Raw genomic sequence first — 23,103 nt, 5'->3', positions numbered from 1 at the left:
AAGGGCCTACAGAGGCTTCGTAGAACTACATCTATGGCTGGTGTGCGGCTTCTGAGAGCACCTTCAAATGTATATAACTTTACTTTTTCTTTAGCTACAAATACAAATAAAAATACACATAAAATGTTACGTTTCTAAACTAATACCATTACATTGTAATTTAGACAACGCCATTAGTTTATTACAATGTGTGCATCTCCATACACAGTATATTCACCACGGTAGCCATACCACGGTATCTATAAATTTGGCATTCTCATGCACTGCTTACGTTCTTTTATATCATATAAGTCACACCATCTAAAATAATGTACAATAATAGTTCTGACATAACAAATCATATCTTTTATGAGAACACAGTGCATTGTTATGGTGGTAATTTATAGTTCGTTAATGTGCTATCTGGGAATTGAATATCCCAATTATGTTTTCAACACACTGTTGCCTAAGTGGCTGGAGGTCAATGTGAACATTATGCTGTTTTTTTAATGAAAAGCAATTTAGTATTTTTCCAAGTTAGTTAGGCCTTATGGCCTAAATAACAAGGAGAGACTATATAGCCAATCAGGAGGTAAAAAGTAAGTCCAAAGAAAAATATGTTGTTATTGAAGCAGTACATGAGCTATAAATAAAATCAAAGGCTGTGTGAATAGACCAAGCTTTCAAGTATGGTAACTAATCGAGATAAGTGAAGAGAATCACAATCAGCAAGCAATACATTTTATCCCACAGATTATTGATTGACACTAAGTTGAAATAACAAACCTCAATGGAATTGAACTGCGTTGTGCTGACACACATGAAGAACACAGAGGGTTAAATAAACACAGGTGAAATTGCGATTTTCATATTAACATGACTAGAGAATCTGGATTTCATTAAAGACGCAGAGGCTGACATTATGCATTATTCCTTTAATGCTGTCCAAGCACCCGCTTACATCACAATATTAAAAGGTTCCATAATAGAACAATATCAACACATGAAAGTGTAGTGATGATGTCCACGCTGATGATGATGTAAAGATGTTTATTAATAATAAAGTAGTCAAGATGGTAGTAACGCCCCACCAGGAACATCTAACATGATGCTCAGCCCAATGCCAACTGAAATCTTCAGCCCACAGAGCCCCAACATTCCACAATGCATCATACTTGCAACATTCCACAAGCTGGGGTAGAAAGGGAAATAACATGTAATGCATTAATAGGATACCAGAATACTACATTTCCCCTTTTGTCCGAATTGAAAACAAACAGAGAAAGAACAAAGATCAAAAAGACTTTGTTAAGAAAGAACCAAAGAAGATACAACAAACAGAAGAATAAAACCCATCCTCCTTGAAAATGAAAACAAGAATAAGACAGGTAATTATACAATAACCTATCCACTCTCCCTTCAACAACAGAAGAAAGATAAGAAAACAGCAGAAAGGAAGACGAAAATTGAAAATACCAACGGCTAAACGACAAGCACACCTACTGGCCAGACAGGAATGCAAGACGTATAGACACAAGTATAAGAACCAAGATAGCGTTATAAGTCCAACCCTCAATTATGTATGGTAAAGAACCACAACATGAGAGTAGAAACAATACAAGAGAAAACAGATAAAATTGCAACATCGAAAGAAGTCAAAATTACCCATCTTCTCACCAAAAAGTTAACATAAGCATTTAGAAAAACTATTACAATGAAGAAAAACTTTCCCATATGAGAGATTTAGCATTTCAAGTATTTACGGGAATAAAGCTCAACAAAGTCCCTTAGCACTAATAAAATGGGACTTAGACCTTAAATTAGAAACATAGGTGGAAGTAATACTCCCTTGCCAGGTGGGATTGACACCCCCTAAACCTAGGTGGGACTAACACCCCCTAAACAGGAGGGACTGACACCCCCTAAAAATTGGATAATTAGGTTATAATCCAATTTTTTGTATAGGTGGGACTCAAACCCCCTATAAAAAATTTTGAATGAGCCTGAAGTCTAGAAAAACCACAAACTTTAAATATAGGATATGGGACTTAAAACCCACCCCTAAGGGCTATGGGACTGTAACCCATTCCTACAGATTAAAATACATAGCGTCAGCGCAAAACTTTGAAAATAGGATATGGGACTTAAAACCCACCCCTAAGGATTATGGGACAGCAACCCATTCCTACAGACAAAAACATACAGCGTCAGCACAAAACTTTAAAAATAGGATATGGGACTTAAAACCCACTCCTAAGGACTATGGGACTGTAGCCCATTAGATACACACATTAGATAAAAACAAATTATACTGTAATCTAAGCAACTGTAAAAGGAAAAGTGAGAGTGAGACATAAGAATTATAAAAGCTGCTAGACCTACAAACTTGAGGGGAAAGTAATCAGTGAAAAGGTGTATACTACCTCAACTGAATAACAAATGTAAGGAAACCAGCTCCTAAACAATAAATTCCCTAAAAACAAAAACAAGGTACTAGCGCCAATATAAATATTTCTTATAAACAGCTCTCCGTGTGAAGAACAAAGAAAAGAAATATCTTTCCACATACTTGAAAAAACTCTGATCAATGTCCTGTACTACTAAAGGACAGTAGATGGCAGTGTAACACAAAATCATGAACAAATTAATGTTTAAAGAAAAAGATTGTATAGCTACGACACATTTAAATATACTTTTCATATATCAGTCGATTGCTGCGTGCTGTTCTTTTCTTTTCTTCTATTTTTTTTTTTAGATAGATCATAGTTCACATGCCCATCGGAATGCTAATGACGGACCTCGTTGCTTGTGTGCCATAAAATGTGTCATTCATTGTTCAAATACCTTTCGGAAATATGATGTCCGGTCACGGTGCTGAACTTTGTTGTATAACTGCTTTTATTCAACCTTCGTTCCTTGAAAGCAGCCCCATCGATCTTTCCAAGGCTTATCCTCCCCATACTCTCAAAGCAGCATTGACACCAGATTAGACAGAAAACCCACAATGGCGGCACGCACATTACGTAGATCTGGGCTGCTCACGATGCGTTAGAACTGTGGATGCAAACTAACGTGCTGACAATTGATGACGCGTCCCCTTCACCGAACCCTCTAGCAAGGTTCTATTCCGTCATCATAACAAGCAGGCAAAGGAGAGGAAAGGAGCTCCTCACCAACGGAAGTACTGGCTCCAGGAAAACAGTTAGTCTCGTGACTAAGACAGGTAGATCCATATTACTCGATAAATAAAGCATCTCTTTACACAAAATAAAGCGCTTTTCTGCTGACGAGCAATAGAAATAAAGACCAGTGAAGGAGGCTGTTAAATTTTTTTTTTTTAACACAAAACATAGCTTAATAATTGAAGCGCTAAGAAGTGGAGGTTGACACATGAATAATTAAGCAGGAACTTCTTAAATTGGCACATAGTTCAAACTGCTGCGCGGCTTCCTCTGCAAGTCTGCACGAAGCCACTTAGTTAACTGCTAAACACTTTGGAAAATGTGAGTTAATTAAATTGGTTTACTGTATTTGGGGAGCGTCTCTATGTGGTTCTTAACTCGCATGAATAATTTATTTGTTTAGTCACTTAATAGTTTGTGTCAGATGACGCAGATAAATGTCTTTGCGTAGGTTTCATCTAATTTGTTTCATCTAATTTTAAGCAGACATAAAAAAAGGAACAAAATTGTGCTTACGTTCGTTGAGAGTCCATGTGAGCTATGTACAACACGCTTGGGCAGGGCTGTCTGATTTGAGGGACACTGGTGGGGCTTCAAAGCGTGCTGATTTTCTCTTTGTGGCTCCATGGTTCTTGGCTTTTTATGTTCCTTTGTTTCTTCATTGGTTTCATGTAGTTCACGTTTGTTGTGGCTTCTTGCTGAAATCTGCGTCATGTCTAGTAGCTTTAAATTGCGCCAACTGCTGTATAGGCGTAATGTAGAGGTTTCTTAAGTCACTTGTATCTTGATTTACGCGTAGATTCTTTTAGTCCTCGTCGCCATTAATAATGTAGTGATGATGTCCACGCTGATGATGATGTAAAGATGTTTATTAATAATAAAGTAGTCAAGATGGTAGTAACGCCCCACCAGGAACATCTAACATGATGCTCAGCCCAATGCCAACTGAAATCTTCAGTCCACAGAGCCCCAACATTCCACAATGCATCATACTTGCAACATTCCACAAGCTGGGGTAGAAAGGGAAATAACATGTAATGCATTAATATGATACCAGAATACTACAGAAAGGTGTGAACCATCAACAATCTGCCTCTTTTAAATGTGGAGGAAAATAAGTTCATGAAACTTGAAATATCAAAACGATCTTCTGATGAGCAGGATGAAGGAGAAGGAAGAACAAAGGTAAAACCACAGGCCAGAAGACTCACAGTTAAGGAGCATTATCTTATAAGAGATTGAAGTAAATATTTCTTGAATGTAAAAAATAGTGTCAAGCTTGTCAAAATAAAAGGAACAAGAGATGAAACAAGTACTGTTAATAAAAAGCATAGTAATAAACTGTAACAAAAACAGCATTAAATCTTTGTAAGACCACTGAGGGGTTGAATGGGAGGGATAATGTCAAACTCTGTGTCTTTAATGAAATCCAGATTCTCTAGTCATGTTAATATGAGAATCGCAATTTCATTACAAGAACGGAGGCAACATTATGTTATGTTATGTTATGTTATGTTATGTTGGTATGTGTCTTGTATAACGCTCAGCTACTCCGAAGAGTGTCCCGGCGCTTTAGATCCCAAAGAGGACACAGAAGTGGGAGGAGACGGCAAACCTACTGTACAAAAAGCCAAGTCTTAAAGTCTTTCCTAAAAGCTAAGAGATTAACGTTCTTCCGCAGGGACAGAGGCAAAGCATTCCACAGCTGTGGCGCCAAACGTTTGAAGGAACGACCTCCGACGCGCATTCGTTTTATTGCCGGAATGGAAGCCAAGGCCATTATGCATTTTGGTAGCTTTGTAAAACAACATCAGACATATGTTCAATAGGCTTGCAATAATGACATGCAAAGGTGCTAGCATTTGACCAGTCAGCAGCTTTGAGAATGTCATCCAACTTACCTCCAGACCAGAGAGATTTACTGGCCATAGCATTCCTCTAAGGGGGAGAGCTTGAAATTTCTTTAAGTCAATACCTGCTAAACTCATAACAGTCTTAACCCATCTAGCAATAGAGGTTGCGGTTATTCCTTTGTGGGTTTTAACAAAGGATATAAGTAATTGGTTAACATCCTGAGGGCGAAGAGCAAACATTTGGCGATCATACTCTCTCATGCAGTCCATAACGCAAAGTTTTGGACATAAATCAAAACGTGGGTAAAAGATTGAAGATTGAATCAGACATAGTCTTTGTTATCCTATAAATCTCAAATTTGACTCTGAACATGTTATAAGATCTATTCGTAATCTCCAGGGCTTTGACATCGGAGACCCTTCTGCATGAGTTTAGGCGTAGTAGAGTAGCCAGCATAATGGAAAGGATTTTTTCTATTGAGGAGAGTATTAACAGGCCAGTTATTGAAAAGATCAAGGATTAGTTTGACATCCCAAAGACTTTCATATTTAGGTTTGGGAGGTCTTATTAAACTAATGTTTTTCATCTCTGTACAAACAATGACATTTTTACCGACCGTTTTACCATTGACAAGGACATGACCAGCAGAAATAGCCTATCTATAGCAATTGATAGTTCTATAGCTGAGGCCACAATCCAATTGTTTAACAAGGAAGTTAACTATGTCAACAATGGGTGCTTCCAAGAAATCCAGGTTCCTTTCCAGGCACCAACATACCAAGATTGTCTATATGTTGTTATATCTATAGTGAGTGCCTGGGGCCCAAGACTCTCTGAGGAGAGTTGCAGCCGTCGCCGAAAGTCCCACTCTGCAGGCAAGAAGGGTTAAACTCCTGGTCTGAATTAGGGGGTGAACTCCTCCCTCTACGTCTGCAGAAGATTCTCTAGGGTAGGAATTAAGAAGGGGGGTTGCAAGCTAGTTCTCGAGTGTTGGCGAACCATGCTTGTGATTGCCAAAAGGGAGTTATTGGGACAAGGAAGCACTGATCCTGTCTCACTATCTGAAGAACTCTCTGAATCATGGCAAAGGGAGGGAATGCGTACACCTTGGTTCCTTTCCATGATTGTAGTGATGGAGCGAGATTTAGAAATATATTTATTTCAACTCGCAAAGTTAAACTTCCATAATGAATAATAATATTAATTATGTGTGCAGTGAAAAACACTAATCAACCTAGATTAAACTTACAGATCATTACACGCGGGAAACTAATATGTGTGCTCATATATGTGCATTATGTGCAAAGTGCTTGCATGTGAGAAATAATAAAATAACCCTGTCTATTGTGCTGTCAGAATTAAATGCGGCTGTTTTATTAATGGCATGTACTTATTTATATGTGCACATGTTTTGTCTTTCGTTTTAAATGTTGCACAAATCTGTTTGTTGCTTTATTTGCTTCTGCTAGGTAACTTAGACTAATGGGTTAATAATTAGTTAAGGTGGGTGGGTAACAGAATGATTTCTAATTCTTGCATTAATTATTATTTTGTGTTTGTTTATATACTAGTTACTGGAAAAGAGGCCTGAGGCCTAGCACATCATTTTATGCAGTTGGCAAAATCCTGCTCAGAGAAAGCAAGAGCCCAGAGTTGAAAGTTTCTGCTGTGTTTTAAAAAGATGAAAATATAAACTTAATTGAATGAAAGATCTATTCGTACTCTTGGTCGGCTTGACCAAGGTCAGGAACCGGCAGAGAAATTGTCATGCTAAGGAAGTCACGGACAAAACATTTTCAGTTGTTGCAAATTGAAGGAAGCTACGTGACACGAGAATAAAGGACAATAGACTCTAAGAGAGATTCGGAACTGGGCTTCGAAAATGTGATGACTTAATGTGTTCTGTCGTCTGACAGCCAATCAGCGTTTTGGATAATTGAGAAAAGTATTCTTTATACTTAGATTAGTTAGTTAGAAAAGGTATATAAACTGACCTCTTTGGAGGGAGGGCGCTTCTCGCTTTCCAAATCCAGATGGGCGTGACGTGCTGACGGACTTCTTTAGAGCACGTAACAATTAATAGAGCTATATGACTTTACAATTTTAAATTAGGCGAAGTGAGTTTTAGACAGGGAAATAGGGTTTAGGTGATGGAAAACTGTTTATTCTTCTTTAAACATGCTATTTGATTCTGCTTGACTACTGTCTAACTAATTTGCAATTCCTCAAACTATACTGCATGAATAATAACGATTCTTATAAAATGCACTTTTCTTTGAATAAATAGTTAATAAATAAGTTTTTGAAAAAACAAGCTGGCCTTTTTATTTAAAGAATTTAGTTATCATCAGCTGATCTTATCGCCTGTGTAGCTTAAATAAATGGAAAATTATTAAACTATGGTAAAGTCAGTATACCGCAGATGTATATAAATGTATATATTAATTGTAAATAAGGTTTTATTAATTAGGTCACATGATTCAGCTGCTCAAAATATGTCTATAAATTAGTATATGGGCCTTGTGAGTGAATTATGATTAATGGTGAGTATTGTAGAGTTGGGTGGTGTTACTATGACATATTTTCTATAGGGGCGCTGGATCAGTAGTAAGGCGTTGAATGCTAGAGCACCCAGGCCGGGCATCCAGCTGAAGCTGTTCTCCAGTTGAAAGGTTAGTCTGCTCGCAAATAAGTCTAACTCTAGAGGGCCCCAGATCTTGTTTAGGGTACTAAACACTGAAACATTCAATTTCCAATTGCTGTGATCTAACAGGAATATTGAGTTCCAACCTGCAGAGATGTTCGATTTCCTCGGAAGGTATTCCGCTTTGAGAGCGATCTTGTGTTCCAGACAGAACATCGAATGTTCCTTTGCTAGAAATGAGAGGTCCACAGATTTGGTGCCTCCCAAACGATTTATATAGGCTACCGCTGACATATTGTCCATCTTTAGAATGACTGACCTCCCCTGGAGAGAGTGTTTGAAGCTCATGAGGGCCTAAATCCCAGCTGTTAGTTCTAAATAATTTATGTGGTGAGATGATTCCTCTTGTGACCAGATACCACTAGTGTTCTGATTGAGAAGGCAAGCTCCCCACCCAAGAAGGTTTGCATCCGATTCTAAAACAAACTCTGGTTTTAAACCTGAGATTGCTTTTCCGTTCCACGTGTCTAGGTTCGCAAACCACCAGGCTAGTTCTGATTTGGCTTCTTGATCCAGACAGATCCGATCTCCCTACCAGATGCCAGATCTTAGGGCTCTCGCCTATACCCTTGGAGGGCCCGATAGTTGAGGGGACCGGGAAAGATGGCTTGGATGGAAGAGGAGACCCAGAAATCTGGCTCGCTCTCACAGAGATAAGTCTTGCTGTTTCAGGACGTGTCTTATTTCCTTCCTGATTTTGATAATCTTTTTGGAAGGTAGTAAAAGGAGACATTTCAATGTGTCTACTGTGAATCCTAGGAATCCCACAGATCTGGAAGGGGATAGAATTGATTTTTCTTTGTTTATGATGAATCCTAAACTTTCAAGGTGATCCATCACAGTCTTCAGTTCTTTGGCTACTTGTTAAGGATCTTGAGACATTATAAGAATGTCGTCTATGTAAATGATTAAACAAATGCCCCTTATTCTTACAGATGAGGGAACAGCTCTCATGACCTTGGTGAAGCACCAAGGGGCAGAGGAGAGTCCGAAGGGGAGAGCCTGAAATTGGTAAAGGTAATTTTTCCAGACAAATTGAAGAAAGGGTTGGTGGGATTAGGCCATAGGAATGGTGAATTAAGCATCCTTTAGGTCTAGTTTGACTAGCCAGTCCTTCTCTAGAGGTAAATCCCTCAAGAGATGGAAGCCCTCCATCTTGAAGTATCTGTAAACCAAATATTTGTTTAGTTCTCCTAAGTTTATAACAGGCCTCGAACCTTTGTCTTTCTTTTTTTACAAGAAAGAGTGTTCTTATAAATCTTAAATGTTCTAATGGGACCTCTATTATGGGGAGAGAGGGGCACGTCTCTTGGGAAAGAAGTTTGTAAAGGTATGTGAGTCAAATCTATCATAAACCCATTGACAGTGTTTAAGAACCAAGGATCTTTAGTGATCAATCTCCAATTGTGAAGGAAGTATTTGAGTCTGCCACCCACTTTTTGGGGAAAGGAAGGAGAAGGGAGAGGAGTGAGAGTCCTCACTTGCAGGGTTGTTTGAGATGAAGGTTCCACAGGATCTAAATCCTCCGATGCTTTGGCCTCTAATTCTCTGGGGGTAGAATTGAGGCACGTTGTACTGCTGATACCCTCTTCCGAAACCACAGGATCTTGGAAATGGCCTTCGATTGAAGCAGCCGGAACAGAGGCCCCTTCTTCTGGCCCACCAAAAAAACTTAGCATATTATGCTGTGCCTTGTCCAGGGTGGTGAAAGTGGAGACATATTTCCCCAAAGATTTAATGAGGTCGTCTCCAAAGAGTAAACCTTTTGAGTTTTGCGTGGGTTCTTTATCCGCCATGTCAGTTAGATTTGGATTCATTTTAGTCAAAATGACTCTTTGTCTTTCCGCATTAATGCTAGCGTTGGCATTACCCAGTAGAATTAATGCTCTCAGGCTCCATCCCCTGATGAGATTGGTGGTGAGAGGGGTGCCATTGATGTGGCTGTTTTCTGCGGAATCTAGGATTCTGGCCTATGGTCCGAGTACATCGAGAAGATGGTCTTGGAACAATTTCAGGGATTTTTCCATCACTTATCTTGGATCACGTCCAAGTTTGAATAGGAATTTAATGAGTTTCCTGTCCAAATTGGGGGTATATCAGCTTTTATCCTCAGTAGAAGGTCTAGAGCATTCAGCTCCACAGATGTTACGAGTGTCCCTTTCTAAGAGGTTTCTTATCCATTTTTTTAATGAATTTTGTTAAGTGGTCCTCAGGGAACCACTCGGAACTTCTTGGGTGTTTCAGATTTAATGGGGAAAACATTTCATCCCCTAAGGAGTCAAGGATAATGTCCTTAGAGGATGATGGGAGCTCCTTCTATGGATTGTAAAATTCTTGATCGTCTTCATCAAGATCAAGGACATACTCGTCAGGTGTGTCTGAGGATTCTATATCATTAGATCCGTTATCTCCCATATTGTAAAGAGCATTATGATATTTTGTGCCGCTAGGGATACCCAGATGTTTTGTGCTGCCAAGGACACCCAGATAAGTTGTGCCGCTAGGGACACCTTGGGAGTTCGAGGTGCGAGGACCTCCATTAGAAGGTGAGGTGCTAAGACCTCCCTGAATTGATTAGGTGTTTGGACCTCCTATATTGCTCTTATCAATGATTTAACTTTTCTTAACCCTTTTACCCCTTAATTCAGTGATCTTGTCTGAGATTTCGTCCTCACCAGGGAGTGACCTTTTAGAGGATATGATCTGACTTAAAGTCTCCAACATGCAGGACCTCAATTCCTTATGAAGGATTTTTTGCAGGGCTTCGTTGGACTTGGCCCTTCTGGCAGGTTCACCCCTGAACTTTTTGCATTGAACTCTGAGATAAGTATAGTGATTTTTGGTCTTTGCGCACTTTAGCACTGTGGCGCAGTGTAAAGTGCGTGCGCTCTCTGAGTGCGTGTGTGAGATTGGCCTGCCCTCCCATAGGAATGCATGGGGGATATGTGTGTCCATGATAGTTCCTGATGTGTGGGGAGTGCAGGGTTGAGTTTGGTATGTGCGGACTTGTGTGATTAAATGCTGCGAGATGATGTGCGCGGATTTATTGTGTCTAGTGTGGAAGTGCCACTTCTAGAAGTTGGCCTGTCTGTGCAGTGAATGTGATTTGACTGTCTGGCTTGTGATTGGCAGGAGCTGCCTGGTGTGCCTGGCTCCAGGAGTCAGGATGGGTCTGCCCCGTTGGTGAATGGAGAGATCTGCATGTTGATGGCAGGGAGGAGTACACCTGGGACCTGAATAGGGCTGGGCCTTCCCTCTACAATGCTGGCTCCGCCCCCTGTGGTGTGTCTAATGTCCCTGACCCACCCTGTGAATAGGCAAAGGGGCTGAGCAAAACAAAGTGCTCCAGAACCAGTTGCATCTGGTTCGCCCCTTGCCTGCACCTTTAGACAAAGGAAATGTGTGTATAAAAAGAGGCTGTGACCTCATGTAAAAGGTTCTTGTTTCCTGACTTGAATCTACCAGGGGCTTGCTGCTGGTGGGACCCAGGAGGGACAACCATGGGGGCTGTCTCCTTGCTGGAGTGCCCGGTGTTCTGGCCCCTGGGCCCTGCATTGCCCCTCCTGATGCCCAGGACTGCTAGGACCCTTTGCTCTGGGGATCCTTCTTTGGGGGATTTTGTAGTTGTTGTGCCCCAGCGCCTAGCAGGTGCTTTATTGTTGCGTTTATGGGCAGATCGCTGTCGTCTTCCCTCAGGGGGTGCCCTCCCCGCCTATTTAATTCTTTAAGGGTACCACTCTATTTCTGGGAGCCTTAGCGGGTGCCCACCGCGCTTCTACTGTTTGTTTGTTTATCGAGGGTGCCTACCACTCATTATTGCCCCCGAAAGTGATGCCGGCGCCGCTACAGCAGCAAACCTGGAAGTCAGGCGGCTGGGCGCCTGGAGCGGGGTGAGACTTCCGCTTGCTTCCAGGAAGTCCCACCCGCCGCCGCTCTAGGATTGGCTGCCCGCCACCGCCGCCGGAAGCAGTAGGAGAAGTCTTCAAGCGAGGAGATCGGGAGCCTACCCTGCCTCCTCGAGTGCCGGTACAGAGTCGCGGGGCCCCACCAGGAGGGAGTCCGGGTGAAGCAGGATGGCAGCAGAGGTCGCCATTGGCAATGCAGGGTTCTCATGAGTGGAAGGGAAGTCCCGCGCTGCAAAACAAGTGCTGCTGGTCCTCCAGCGAGGAGGAGACCGGAGGAGTCCCCACCCGCACAACATACTCGTGAGTGGGGTTCGTGTGTTGGTGCCAGAGTAAGGCACAGTGACGGTGGTGCATTTAGGGCGGCGCCGGATGGCAGTGTGCCACCCCAACGTTTTTACCAAGCCCCGTGTGGCTCCAGCCTACACCTATTTGTTTTTGAGCCTAGATGGCTCCCGAGGCACATTATTGATTTAAAGGGGCAGAGGAGCCCGTGCTGAGCCCCGTGGCTCCAACGATGGGGGCATTTATTTCTTTAAGGAGCCAGAGTGCTCCCGTGCACACAGTTGTTTTAGAGCCAGAGGGCTCCAAAATGCGCAATATGTATTTCTAGAGCCAGAGGGCTCCAACCTTCTGCGCAGTCTTTCTTCCAGAGGCCTAGTGAGAGCCCATGTCGCAGTTTTGATCCACGGCTGCCCAGCAAATAGTGGGCAGCTGCACCGTTTAGGTATTTTCTTTCTAGGGACATGTCTTTGGACTCAGGAGTGAGTCGCACTCCTTTGCCCTACTTTGGCCTTCCCCAGCTGCGCAGCACTTAGTGCCAGCTGCAGTGTTTAGGCCCTGTTCTTGTCCTCAGCTGCCCAGCAAGTAGTGGGCAGCTGTAACGTTTAGGTTTTGGCACAGTGGCGCAACCTGGACCTTGATGTGAGTTATGTGCTAAATGTGATTTATGTGCTAATGCTTTGGGTGTTCTTATACCTCTAGACATGGCTTATGCATAGGAGTTTTTTTTTACCTGCTTAGGTATGTTAGGGAGATTGTACTTCCCTGTGTGATTTACGCCCCTAGTGTAAGGTTTTACTTAGGTGGTGAGGGTCTAATGTAGTTAGACTAGTGGGATACTGTGTATGATGGATTTCATGGCACAGACTGTTGAAAGTGCAGTGATTACCAGTGTTTACTGGTTGTACGTTTTATGGCCTATCTTACTTTCACAAATGTATCTAATGTACTATTACTTTACCAAGTGGCGATGCTGACAGTGGTCCATGTGGCCCTGTCAGGTGTACATAATCCCTTGTAAATATTGCCCGTGCCAGTTGGCACAATGTACATCCTGTGATTATTATTCTGATGTGTTGTGATAATACAAAGGCTATTTTTGATATAACCTTGTGTGGAGTTACTTTTGTGGGGGGCCTTGGATGTTGTTGCTGGTGGGTGCGTGCGCAAATGCTTTACACATTGCCTCCGGGATAAGCCTGATGGCTCGTGCCAAGCTACCAAGGGGGTGAGCAGGGGTTATCTTGGCGAGTGACTCCCTTGCCCTGACTAGAGTGGTTGTTTCTGCCTGGCTTTGGCGAAAGCCTTAGCCAACCAGAAATCCCAGTTCTAACATCTATGTTAGGGGTAGGGGCAGAATCCTTGTCTGAGTCAGAGTCAGACATGGTATATAGGAAATGTTAACTTATAAAAAGTGGTAAAGCCCTTTAATGAGAGATAATTAGGGAGGATTTCCCTTAATAATAGTGACAAGGTTATAGATGAAGGAATGTCAAGAGAATAATTCCTCTCTTATTATAATAAATGTAGTTATAGAATGTTGAAAAGGCCAGTAAAATGAGGATTTCCTGCTAAAACCCCCCTTTTTTAATGAATAAGTTTGTAAAACAATAACTACTTGCAGATGAAATCCGAAATAAATAAAGGTAGAGATGCAGAGCCGCATTGGAGTGCGCGGCCTGCATCGATGGAATGAGGCTGTAAAACGGGATTTAAATGAAGACATTAAGTAAGCTTGTTATGGTATGAGGAAGTAGAACAATGATGAAATTAAAGAATAATGGTTTACACAAAAAGTAAAATATGAAGGTTCGATTGAATCACTCAGGAAAAAGCTGCAAACTGGAAAGCTCAGAATCACAAAATAGTGATATTAAGTACAAAGAACTACTACATATACTAGTGCTTAGAGTTGTAATTATGCAAAATAGTAAATTCACTCAGGCAGTCATGTACACATTTGTATAATTTTAACATGTGTAATAATTATTTTTGTACTGCTTTTTATGGTTTTTATTAACCGAAATAAAGATATTTGACTGACTGACTGTCACTCAGGGTTCAATTTTCACACTGATTAGGCTAAAAACAATTGTATATTAATTTTCAACGGAGTGAACAGAGAAATAGGACCTCCAAGTTGGTAGAGAGAGGGAGGGGAGGGAGAGGATATGGGTGACAGGAGAGAAGGGGGCCTAGGAGGGGAGAAAGAGATAAGAGATAAGGCTGTCCAGCCAAGGAGCAATGTCTGAGGGTCGGCAGGATGAAGTCCAATGGACCGAGGGAGAGGACAAGAAACAAAAAAATGGTGGCTACGTTCGCGATCTGGCATTTTGAGCCATCAGTTCCCAGACACATCACTGGACCATCACTACGAGACATCTCCAGCTATGGGGTGACAGGGCAAACTAAGCAGTCAAATGTGTGGGATAAATGCGGAAGAACAAACTCCAAGGAGGCAATCTATGTCTACAAACCCTCAGATGGAAGGCAGTGATTCATACAAAAACTTCAAAGGGTTCCTCTGATTCCTGGGCGGCCCCCATCTGTCATTGCTCTTGGTTTACTCATTTAAGTTTTAGTGTTGTATGCACCACATGCGGTACAAAAGGGGGTGGTGATGGATGGAGCATCTGAACCAATCAAACACTCACACCCAGTCAAAAGATCTGGGTTTAATCCATCACCGTTCTTTAGTCCAGTCTGCCACCCCAGTTCAGACATGACTATATGCAAATCAGTCTGACCCTGTGCCTCATGGGAACAGTCCAGCCCGAACTGCCAAGCCATGCCTTCCCTGGACCGGAAACAAGCTTCCGAGGACCAGTTTCTGGCATTACAGACGTCATCAGCCCGGCCGCCATAAGTGTGGCAGGGTATGCTCAGACGTGAGTCCCTTGCTCACTTTGCCACTGGATTCAAGCAAGCCGGTCCTCTTAACTTTTTTAATTAGTTCTATTTACGAATAGTTTATAATAATTGTGATGTGTTATTGAAAAACTGTGCTTTTATGGTTTTTTATGAGCCGAATAAAGCTATATTAATTCATTCATTCACATTGTATCCAGGCCTAGAGGCTGCAAATCTTTGCAATTTGAAAAAAAGCATTGCATCGCACAATATTAACAATACTAAGGTGTTTGAGCAATAAAGGTTATTAATAAATAAACCCAAATAAAAAGGCCCAGTGTGTGCCAGTGTGTGCCAAATAATTGGCACTACAAATGCAACTTTAGACGAATAAATCATCATTCAGCTAATTACAGCTTTTTATTCAGAAGCCTATTGCATTGAGGGGACAGGAGTGGGTGAGAGTCGACAGACAAAGACGATGGAAAATGTATTTAATTTTCCCTTGTCATCTTTCGAGTCCCCCTCACCCTGCCCCATCGCTCTTATCTGCACAGGCAGGTCATGTGCCTAGTAGATTTGCTTTTCATTGCAGGTGTTGGTTGTGTGTTTTAGAGCCACGGCTGCCTGAAGGTGTGAATTTGGTTCCTTAGTTTTAATAATAATGTTTAGGCTAAGACACCTGGGGTGCTTGTAGCAAATATTATTGTGCCTCATATATATATGTGCCAATGAAAACTAGCCAACGCATTTCATCCACATGGAGATGGACTTATTCAGGGCATAAAACATTTGAGAATATGTTTGTCATTCAAGGTCCTAGGTTTATCCAATATCAGTTTCGGGTTAATATTAGAGCTTCCGAAATTCTCCATCCAATAAGAAGAATATGTAAAGAAAATACAGTTAAAGAATATCCAATCTTTCATCCATGTTACACGTCTTCAGAAGCTGGTCTTTCATTGAGGTAGTCAGAGCTATACACGAGTGCCCCTCTGCGAAATCTTCAGACCTAATGATAACCCAATAGATTTATGCTAGTAACATGTAGACTTGTTGGCTTCCATTGTGACCAATGCCCTGAATGCATATAGCAACTTCACCAGCCCAAATCTTGGTTGGAATCTATTATTGCCCCAGTTTAAAAACAGGGGATGGGATCTACAAATGCCATGCACCGACATCCCTCACTGATTCCATGGGGATAGTGGTGCGAAATTCAGAGAAATTCCTGACTCGAGTCACTGTTAATAGTGGCTCTTATTATGATGGTGGTCCCAATCTGCCCGATTAGGATAGGACCACCATGCTTTTATCTACTGTAGCTTGAGCTTAGGCCCTGGAACATTGTGCATCGCCTAGTGGTGCCTGGCACACGGAGCATGGATGTGTGTGTGTGGGGGGGGCAAATGGCTGGTAACCACCTTCAAAGAGTTTTAATTTTTTCGTAACTGAGAATATACATGTAACTTCTATAAAGAATTCATTCACAGCTCTGAATCACCCCAGGTCTGAATGCCAGAAAGAGGTAAAACATGTGTTAGCTGTGCACTACGCAGTGTGTTTCTGAAGTTAATAAGATGGGCAATGATTTAGTGAGCCTCAGGTTACAGATTGTAGAATTCCAATTAGCAGATTTACTCAAAGGTATGTATTTATGAATGAGATAATATACAAAAAGAAGAATCTGCAGCATATCTAGAAGGAAGCACTACAGACAGTATGATGGAATGGGATGAGGTATTTACCACACAAAATAATAACCATACAAAGATATCCAGGGTGCAGTACTTTCTGGGTGTGATAAATACATCTCTATCCTGGAGTTGGTCCTTGTATTGTAGCCACACACGTAGACACAGTATTTATGAGCCCAAAATCTTTATCGTTGCTTGTTCTTGGGACATTTTGCCTTAAAAAATTAGCAGAAGTGCAATAATTACCCTATGCAACCACAGCTACCACAGCCCTGATTACAGCCACCGATGACATCAGGGCCCTCCTGGACCATGGTGAAATGGCAGCCCTCATCAACCTGGGCCTGTTAGTTACTTTTGACACCATCTCCCTTCACATCCTGATCAACAGACTCCACCACATTGGATCGCCTCATACCTCATCGGAAGAACGCAGAGGATCCATCTCACAGCATTCACATCGGAGCCCAAGAAGGTCATCTGTTGAGTCCCCTGAGAATCATCTCTCAGTCCCACCATCTTCAACACCTACATGACCCCGCTAGCCTACACCATCAGATTGCTCTGATTCAACATTACCTCCTACACTGACCACAACTAGCTCATCCCCTTACTGTCCTAAGACCCCTCCACCACCGGAGCCAGCTTCCACAGATGCATGATGTACAGTGCTGACTAGATGAAGGACGACTGTCTCAAACTCAACACAGACAAGACAGAAGTCCTCATCCTTAGGAACAACACCTCTCCATGGATTAATGCATGGTGGCCCATGGAAGTCAGCCTACCCCTGCCCTGACAGACCTGGCCTGGATTCCTCTGCATCATACTGACAGAAAGCTATGAAGAAGCTGCAGTCTGATCCGCCTGCTTCCACGCCCCTCTCATACTCTGCATGATCTTCAGTTGGCTCCCATTCGACACCAGAAGGACATTCACACAGGTCTTTGTCACTCGAAAGCTGGACTATGAAAATACGCTCAACATAGGAATCACTGCACGTCCCAAATCACACTCCACCTCAAGAAATGACACTGGCTCCAGATCAAGAAAAGATGCCAGTTCAAGATGCTGTCCCACTCATACAAATTGCTGCACAACGAAGGATCAGCATACTTCAGAAACCACCTTTTCTTCCACCAGCCACACAGATACCTTATAAATGGCTTCCTATTCTTCGCAGACAGCCCCCGGATCTGCTGAAGTAATAACAGAGGTTGCTCTTTATCGCACCTGGTGGTCAAGAAATGGAAAAACCTTCCCCTGCACCTGTGGAACACTCCGTCACTCCAGCAATTCAGAAAAGATATGGATGTGCAAATGAGCAACAACCACTCAGCAGTCAATCTCTCTAATACCTCAAGACCCTTACAGGTAATATGCTGTACTTTATCAATGCCTGTTGATTGATTGACTGATTGATTGATTGAGGTAGAAAATACTCCCCCACTGGGTAAATACCCCTAAGTTGATTATTCATAAATATGACTCCTGCACATATTTATATCTGTTTGTTGGATTGGAATTGCGCTCAGCACTTATAATCATGGCCCCCGTACAACTTGGTATTTACTGAATAAATATGCCGTAATCATTTCCTACAGTTTATTTCAATTTATTTCTAAGGCGTGATGCCAGAACCAGGGAAGTGCTCCTAGTCACACACAAAGAGTTCAGGCACATCTTGTGAATATAACTCAGGAGTCCTGTGCCCCACCCCTTCTCTGAGAGTGTAAATGAATGCCCTGAGCATGAGCTGAGCAGAAGACCCAGCAAGTGATCCAGGTCAGAGACTCCATCCCCTAATCTTTACTCCGCTAGCACCATGAGGGCCTTCCTTGCAGCTGTGGTCATGCTCCAGGCACTGATAACTGGAGGTAAGAGGGTCATAAACTTGTACATTAAGAGAGTAATGATCAAGACAGAGCTTAATTCGCTCAAGAAATCTACTTTAATTTTAAATGTCCCCGGCTGTCTTTATCTTCTAACATATCATTGCCCTTTTTCCTTGTTCCTGTCTTTCCTTCTATTGTTCATGCTTTAGCTCAGTTTTGGACAGCCTGTAAATGCCAGGGACCCCTCATTAAACAAAAACTCTAGGAGAGGCTGTAGGTAAAATTCATTGAAATGACTTGTATTCTTTAGGGGGTATGGAACTGTCCCTATGGTTCTGCTTGCAGTTCACCCAGGCTGGCCCTTGCTAAGGTTTTCAGTTCTGTACCTTGGGGCTGTCCTGCTAGCCTTCCTATGAAAACGCAACCTAATTACCTAATAGAAACCGAGGACCTTTGGATTGCTTTAAGGAATGTTAATTATTATTAACATTATGAGGATTGTGTTTCCAATATTGATCATACACAATGTAAAAGGAGCATTGGAAGAATGATTACAATCATCTTCAGGATAGCTGTTGTCATGGAGACCAATAGATGATCACCAACATATTTGTGCCTGAAAGTTGACTGTAAGATGAAGGTTGGTTGCTGGCAACAGAGAAATAACTGAACCAGCAATGTCACCATAACCTCTTTCTACAGTGCTCTCTCTTTTTTTTTTTTTTTCTCCCGGAGTTTTATATAGCGCGAACTAGAACCGAACCGAATCAGTTATCAGAACGCTTTACATAGCACCAGTTACGTTACATGAGGACACACTTTCATTTTTTAGGCACGGGGAGATTAAGTGATTTGCCCAGAATCACAGGGGGTTTTTGGCGTCGTTACCGAGACTCGAACCCAGATCCCCAGGTCCGAGGTCGACCGCATTAGCCGTTAGGCCAACCCCTAACGTATGTGCTCGTTGTTGTTTGCGCCTTTTCCAGGTGGGTGGAAGCGTACCCCCTTAAGGACAATACCGCCTTGACAACTGCCAAAGCCCTTGTCAAAGAGTTCTTCCCTAGATTTGGTATGCCTAGAATTGTCTGGAGTGATAATGGAAGTGAATTCGTAGGACGCGTGATGAAGAGAGTGTGTGAGTGTCTAGGCATACACCAGAAGTTCCACGCTGCAAATCACCCCCAATCAGCTGGATTAGTAGAGTGCTACAATGGCACGTTGAAACTCAAGCTAGCCAAGATCCAAGCCAGTACAGGTCTTAAATGGCCTGACGCCTTGCCCCTAGCACTGGTGTTTCAGTGTGTCTCAGAAGGAAATGCACAATCACCTACAGTGCATTCTTTGAACCATGCTTCACCCGCAGCTTCTCTGTAGAAGAAAAATCTTCTAGAAGTGACTTATTTCACCTCTGCACTATTGGGAGGGAGCTTCATTGATTAGCAAGTGGTCAAAAGAAGAGAGATGCTACCTTTTAATAGAACATCTTGGAATAATCAGCTTTATTCTTTATTCTATATTTTCATATTTACTTCATACCTTTCATTTCTTTTTAAAACTGTGAGCGTGAGTCCTTGAAAACTGGAAACCTACACAAGTATGTTGACTAGCTGCATGAGAGCAGATTTCAGATTTTTAGGAATTGAAAAAGAAAAGTCCAAGAATTCTGCTTGAATCCAGTGACAGTGACACGGTTCAAGTGTGATTTTCATTTTAACATGAGCTGATCTACACTCTCATCCATGGTCACGAGAAAACACATTTCATGTTTTATTTGAAGTTTATTTCCATGAAGAACACAACATAATTTTGAAATCCAACTTCTCCCAGGCTTCTCTAAAGCAAGTCAAGTGACATAGCAGAACAGTTTCAAAGGATCAAGCTGGTGTAAGATCTAGCTTCATCTGAGCCCCTAGTTCCCATATGGTAGCCACAGCATGCTCTTTACCAAGGACCTTATATTATATGCATTTAAAATGTCAAGGGTGTAAGCATGCTTCACCAGCCGGACCTGGAGATATGTATGTATGAGTGGTAGCAAGTGGCTAGTGTGAATAGCCATTGGATAGACCATCTGTGCCCGCAGTGTCAGTACACAGCTGGAAACAACTGTTTGCACAGTCATCTATCCCAGGGAGTTCTATGCTGGGAGTGGGTGTAACTAGTCAGCCATTGCTGATAATCTTGAATGAAGAATAACTATACCAGTTTATGCATTAAACCAATGCTTACTGCATGAAGGCCAATATTGTGGGCTGACAAACAATCACTAAAAGTTCCTGATTATAATGTATAGGTTCCAGCGTGTTTGGAACTGAGAGCATGGCATATGAGCGCTACACTGGCTTTGTCCATATTTAGCATCACAAACAGACACCAAATAACCCCAAAAATGTCCCACTTATTTTATTCACACAGAGTGATAGAAGAAATCGTATGTACCGCATGTCTTAGCGTGAATGCGTTCACCGATTAAGAATGACACACTAGTGATAGGGTCACTCAGTCCTGAAGAAAGCCACACTGACCCTGTGTGCGCTTTATTAGATGGCTGAAACATGTAGACTGAGGATGTGGGAGTTCATCACCACCTCACATCATATCCAACTATATTTTTAATCTTACCCAAAGTTTCCATTATTAAAATTGTCTTCAGGGGTGGGAAACCTTGAGGTAATCTGATCCTTACAAAAGTCTGGAAAAACCTGCTGTCCTGACATTCAGGTGTCACAGCGCACCCAGGAGCAGGAACTCTGTGACAGAGCATGCCACTAACTTGCTTTAGGGGGTGAGGGATCTTTTAAACACCTACAGGGTTTCTCAACTCACTTGAGCGAGGGGGATCTCAAGATGTTTTGAACTTTGGTAGAGAGTTCATTTCCATTTGTTTGTTAGATTCGATTAGGGAAGAAAAGTGAGTCTTTAATCTTTGTTATTCTCTGCACTATTCAAATAATCATGCTGGACAGCCTCGCATATTCATTACAATATAATAGATGTCATAAAACATGGAAACAATACACATGTACAAATGCTTAGCCACACTGAAAAAAAAAAAAATATGAAATTGAATACAAAAAATGAGGAGCTGGTTCTTGGAGGTATCGACACGCGTTTCGGCTACCGTGCAGCCTTCCTCAGGAAAACACATTAAAAAGTAACATCAAGACCAAAAGTAACTGGAAGTAGATTGCTTCCTGAAGCTGTCTCAAGGACAGGTAATAGTTCAAATGGGTGCCGAAATTGTGCCAAGGGACAGGATCATGAAGGGCCAAGTGAAGAATTCTAATAGCGGTCCCTTATAATTAAAACTTTGGCAGTTGTGTATTGTGACTATCTGCCTTGAATCACACCTTTTATATGTTGTCACAAGTAAATTGATAAGAGGATGGGACACTCAGTCGTCAATCTTGGATATGCTAGTCAAAGGTAACAATCGTGGAGCTAAAGCGGATACCTTTCACTTGGTCACACAGAAAACCGTTGGAGGATATTCCAGAAGGCTCCACATAAAAATTTGGGTTTTATCTGGTAACATTTGCTGTGCTTCAAAGACAGAGGTCAAATGTCAGGTAATACATTCTGGCAAATGTCTGTTCATAAATAATGTAGGGGAACAGATAAAGGCTTTATCAGCAGTTTGTAAAGTGCAAAAGAAGCACATTTCTTTGTAATTCTGAAGTGTGATGGGGCAAGATGTTACTAGGATCATTTGTGTGGACAATATGCACCACCAGACACATACTAAACCCTTATTTCTGTCCTTATCTGCTCTGGGTGATGCTTGGAGTTTTCACAATCCCTATGGCTTCAGTGATGTGACATTGGTGGCATCAGCTCTACTCTGAACATTGATCCTGCACTACTGCATGGAGTGTCTCTGACACGTGTGCTTCACACACTCATGCAGCATGACCTTGGAATACAGCCATGTTTATAGAGTCAGACACACAGAGGAGGAATAAAAAGAAAAGAGAGGTGACAACCTGGAACTGTTTTTTTCCTGCGCATGTTGTTCTAACTAAGAGACAAATGCTCCCTCTGCTTTACTAAGAAAAACTGAAAGAAGATGCTTTTACTAAACTTTCATGTCACGCAAGACAGCAAGCAAAGCTGCACTGAGTGAGAGAGCAGAAAAGCTCCTTATTTATGAAAACATTGCACATTTCTGCTCCTTCCTCTGGCACTGTGTGCCTCCTAGATCTATGCAGGCTGTGTAGGCACCCCTGCACCATAATGCAAGGACACTGCGCTGCAGGCAGGACTGTTTTTTGCAGGAAGGATAACCTTCTTGCACAAAAACAATCTTTAGAGGCATTTTCCTCTTTCTTTGTGTCCTGCAGTATGGTGTACATATGACAAGAGGAAATAACAAAGGGAAATATAAAGATATTTCTCCTCAATCTGCCTTGCTTAACAAGTTGTACTTTTTCAGCTCAGTCCCAGGTTCACAACTCTTTCAATATCCGGAAATGCAGCAAAAAGCCACGGCAGAATGCATGGGAACGCCGATGCTCCACTCATGTAACAATACCCAAGTGGAAATGTAACATAATGCAGCACAAGCAGCTGCCTTGCTTTACATTTCTATACAAATCCACGCAAGGGCATGGAAATCCGGCTGTGTGTTGCTTTGTAAATATTACTGAAGCCTTTGCATTGTACGTGCATCACTCTAAATATTTTCTTTTCTCCTAGCATTTCCAAATTTGCATGTGTGCTCTAATGAACAATATTTTAAAGAATATGTGTAAGCACAGAATTTTGTAGTGGAAAGGTACACTTCCAGTCCAAAACCATGCGACACATAACACAGACCTC

At 42.0% G+C, this 23,103-nt stretch overlaps 1 protein-coding gene across 1 annotated transcript in view; it reads left to right on the top strand.

The window, feature by feature from the left end:
- The first annotated feature begins 3,024 nt into the window (after nt 1-3,024).
- LOC144828270 (phospholipase A2 inhibitor gamma subunit B-like) overlaps nt 3,025-23,103 on the top strand; it is a 91,669-nt gene continuing 71,590 nt past the window's right edge. The window contains exon 1 of the mRNA XM_078686349.1: nt 3,025-3,202. Within this exon, the coding sequence (XP_078542475.1) occupies nt 3,040-3,202 (163 nt within the window). The 5' untranslated portion in view covers nt 3,025-3,039. The remainder of the gene's footprint in view (nt 3,203-23,103) is intronic.

Source organism: Lissotriton helveticus, chromosome 4_1, assembly GCF_964261635.1.
Source record: "Lissotriton helveticus chromosome 4_1, aLisHel1.1, whole genome shotgun sequence".
NCBI lineage: Eukaryota > Metazoa > Chordata > Amphibia > Caudata > Salamandridae > Lissotriton > Lissotriton helveticus.
Note: the sequence above shows the minus strand (reverse complement) of the source record. Positions and strands in the feature narration are given on the sequence as shown.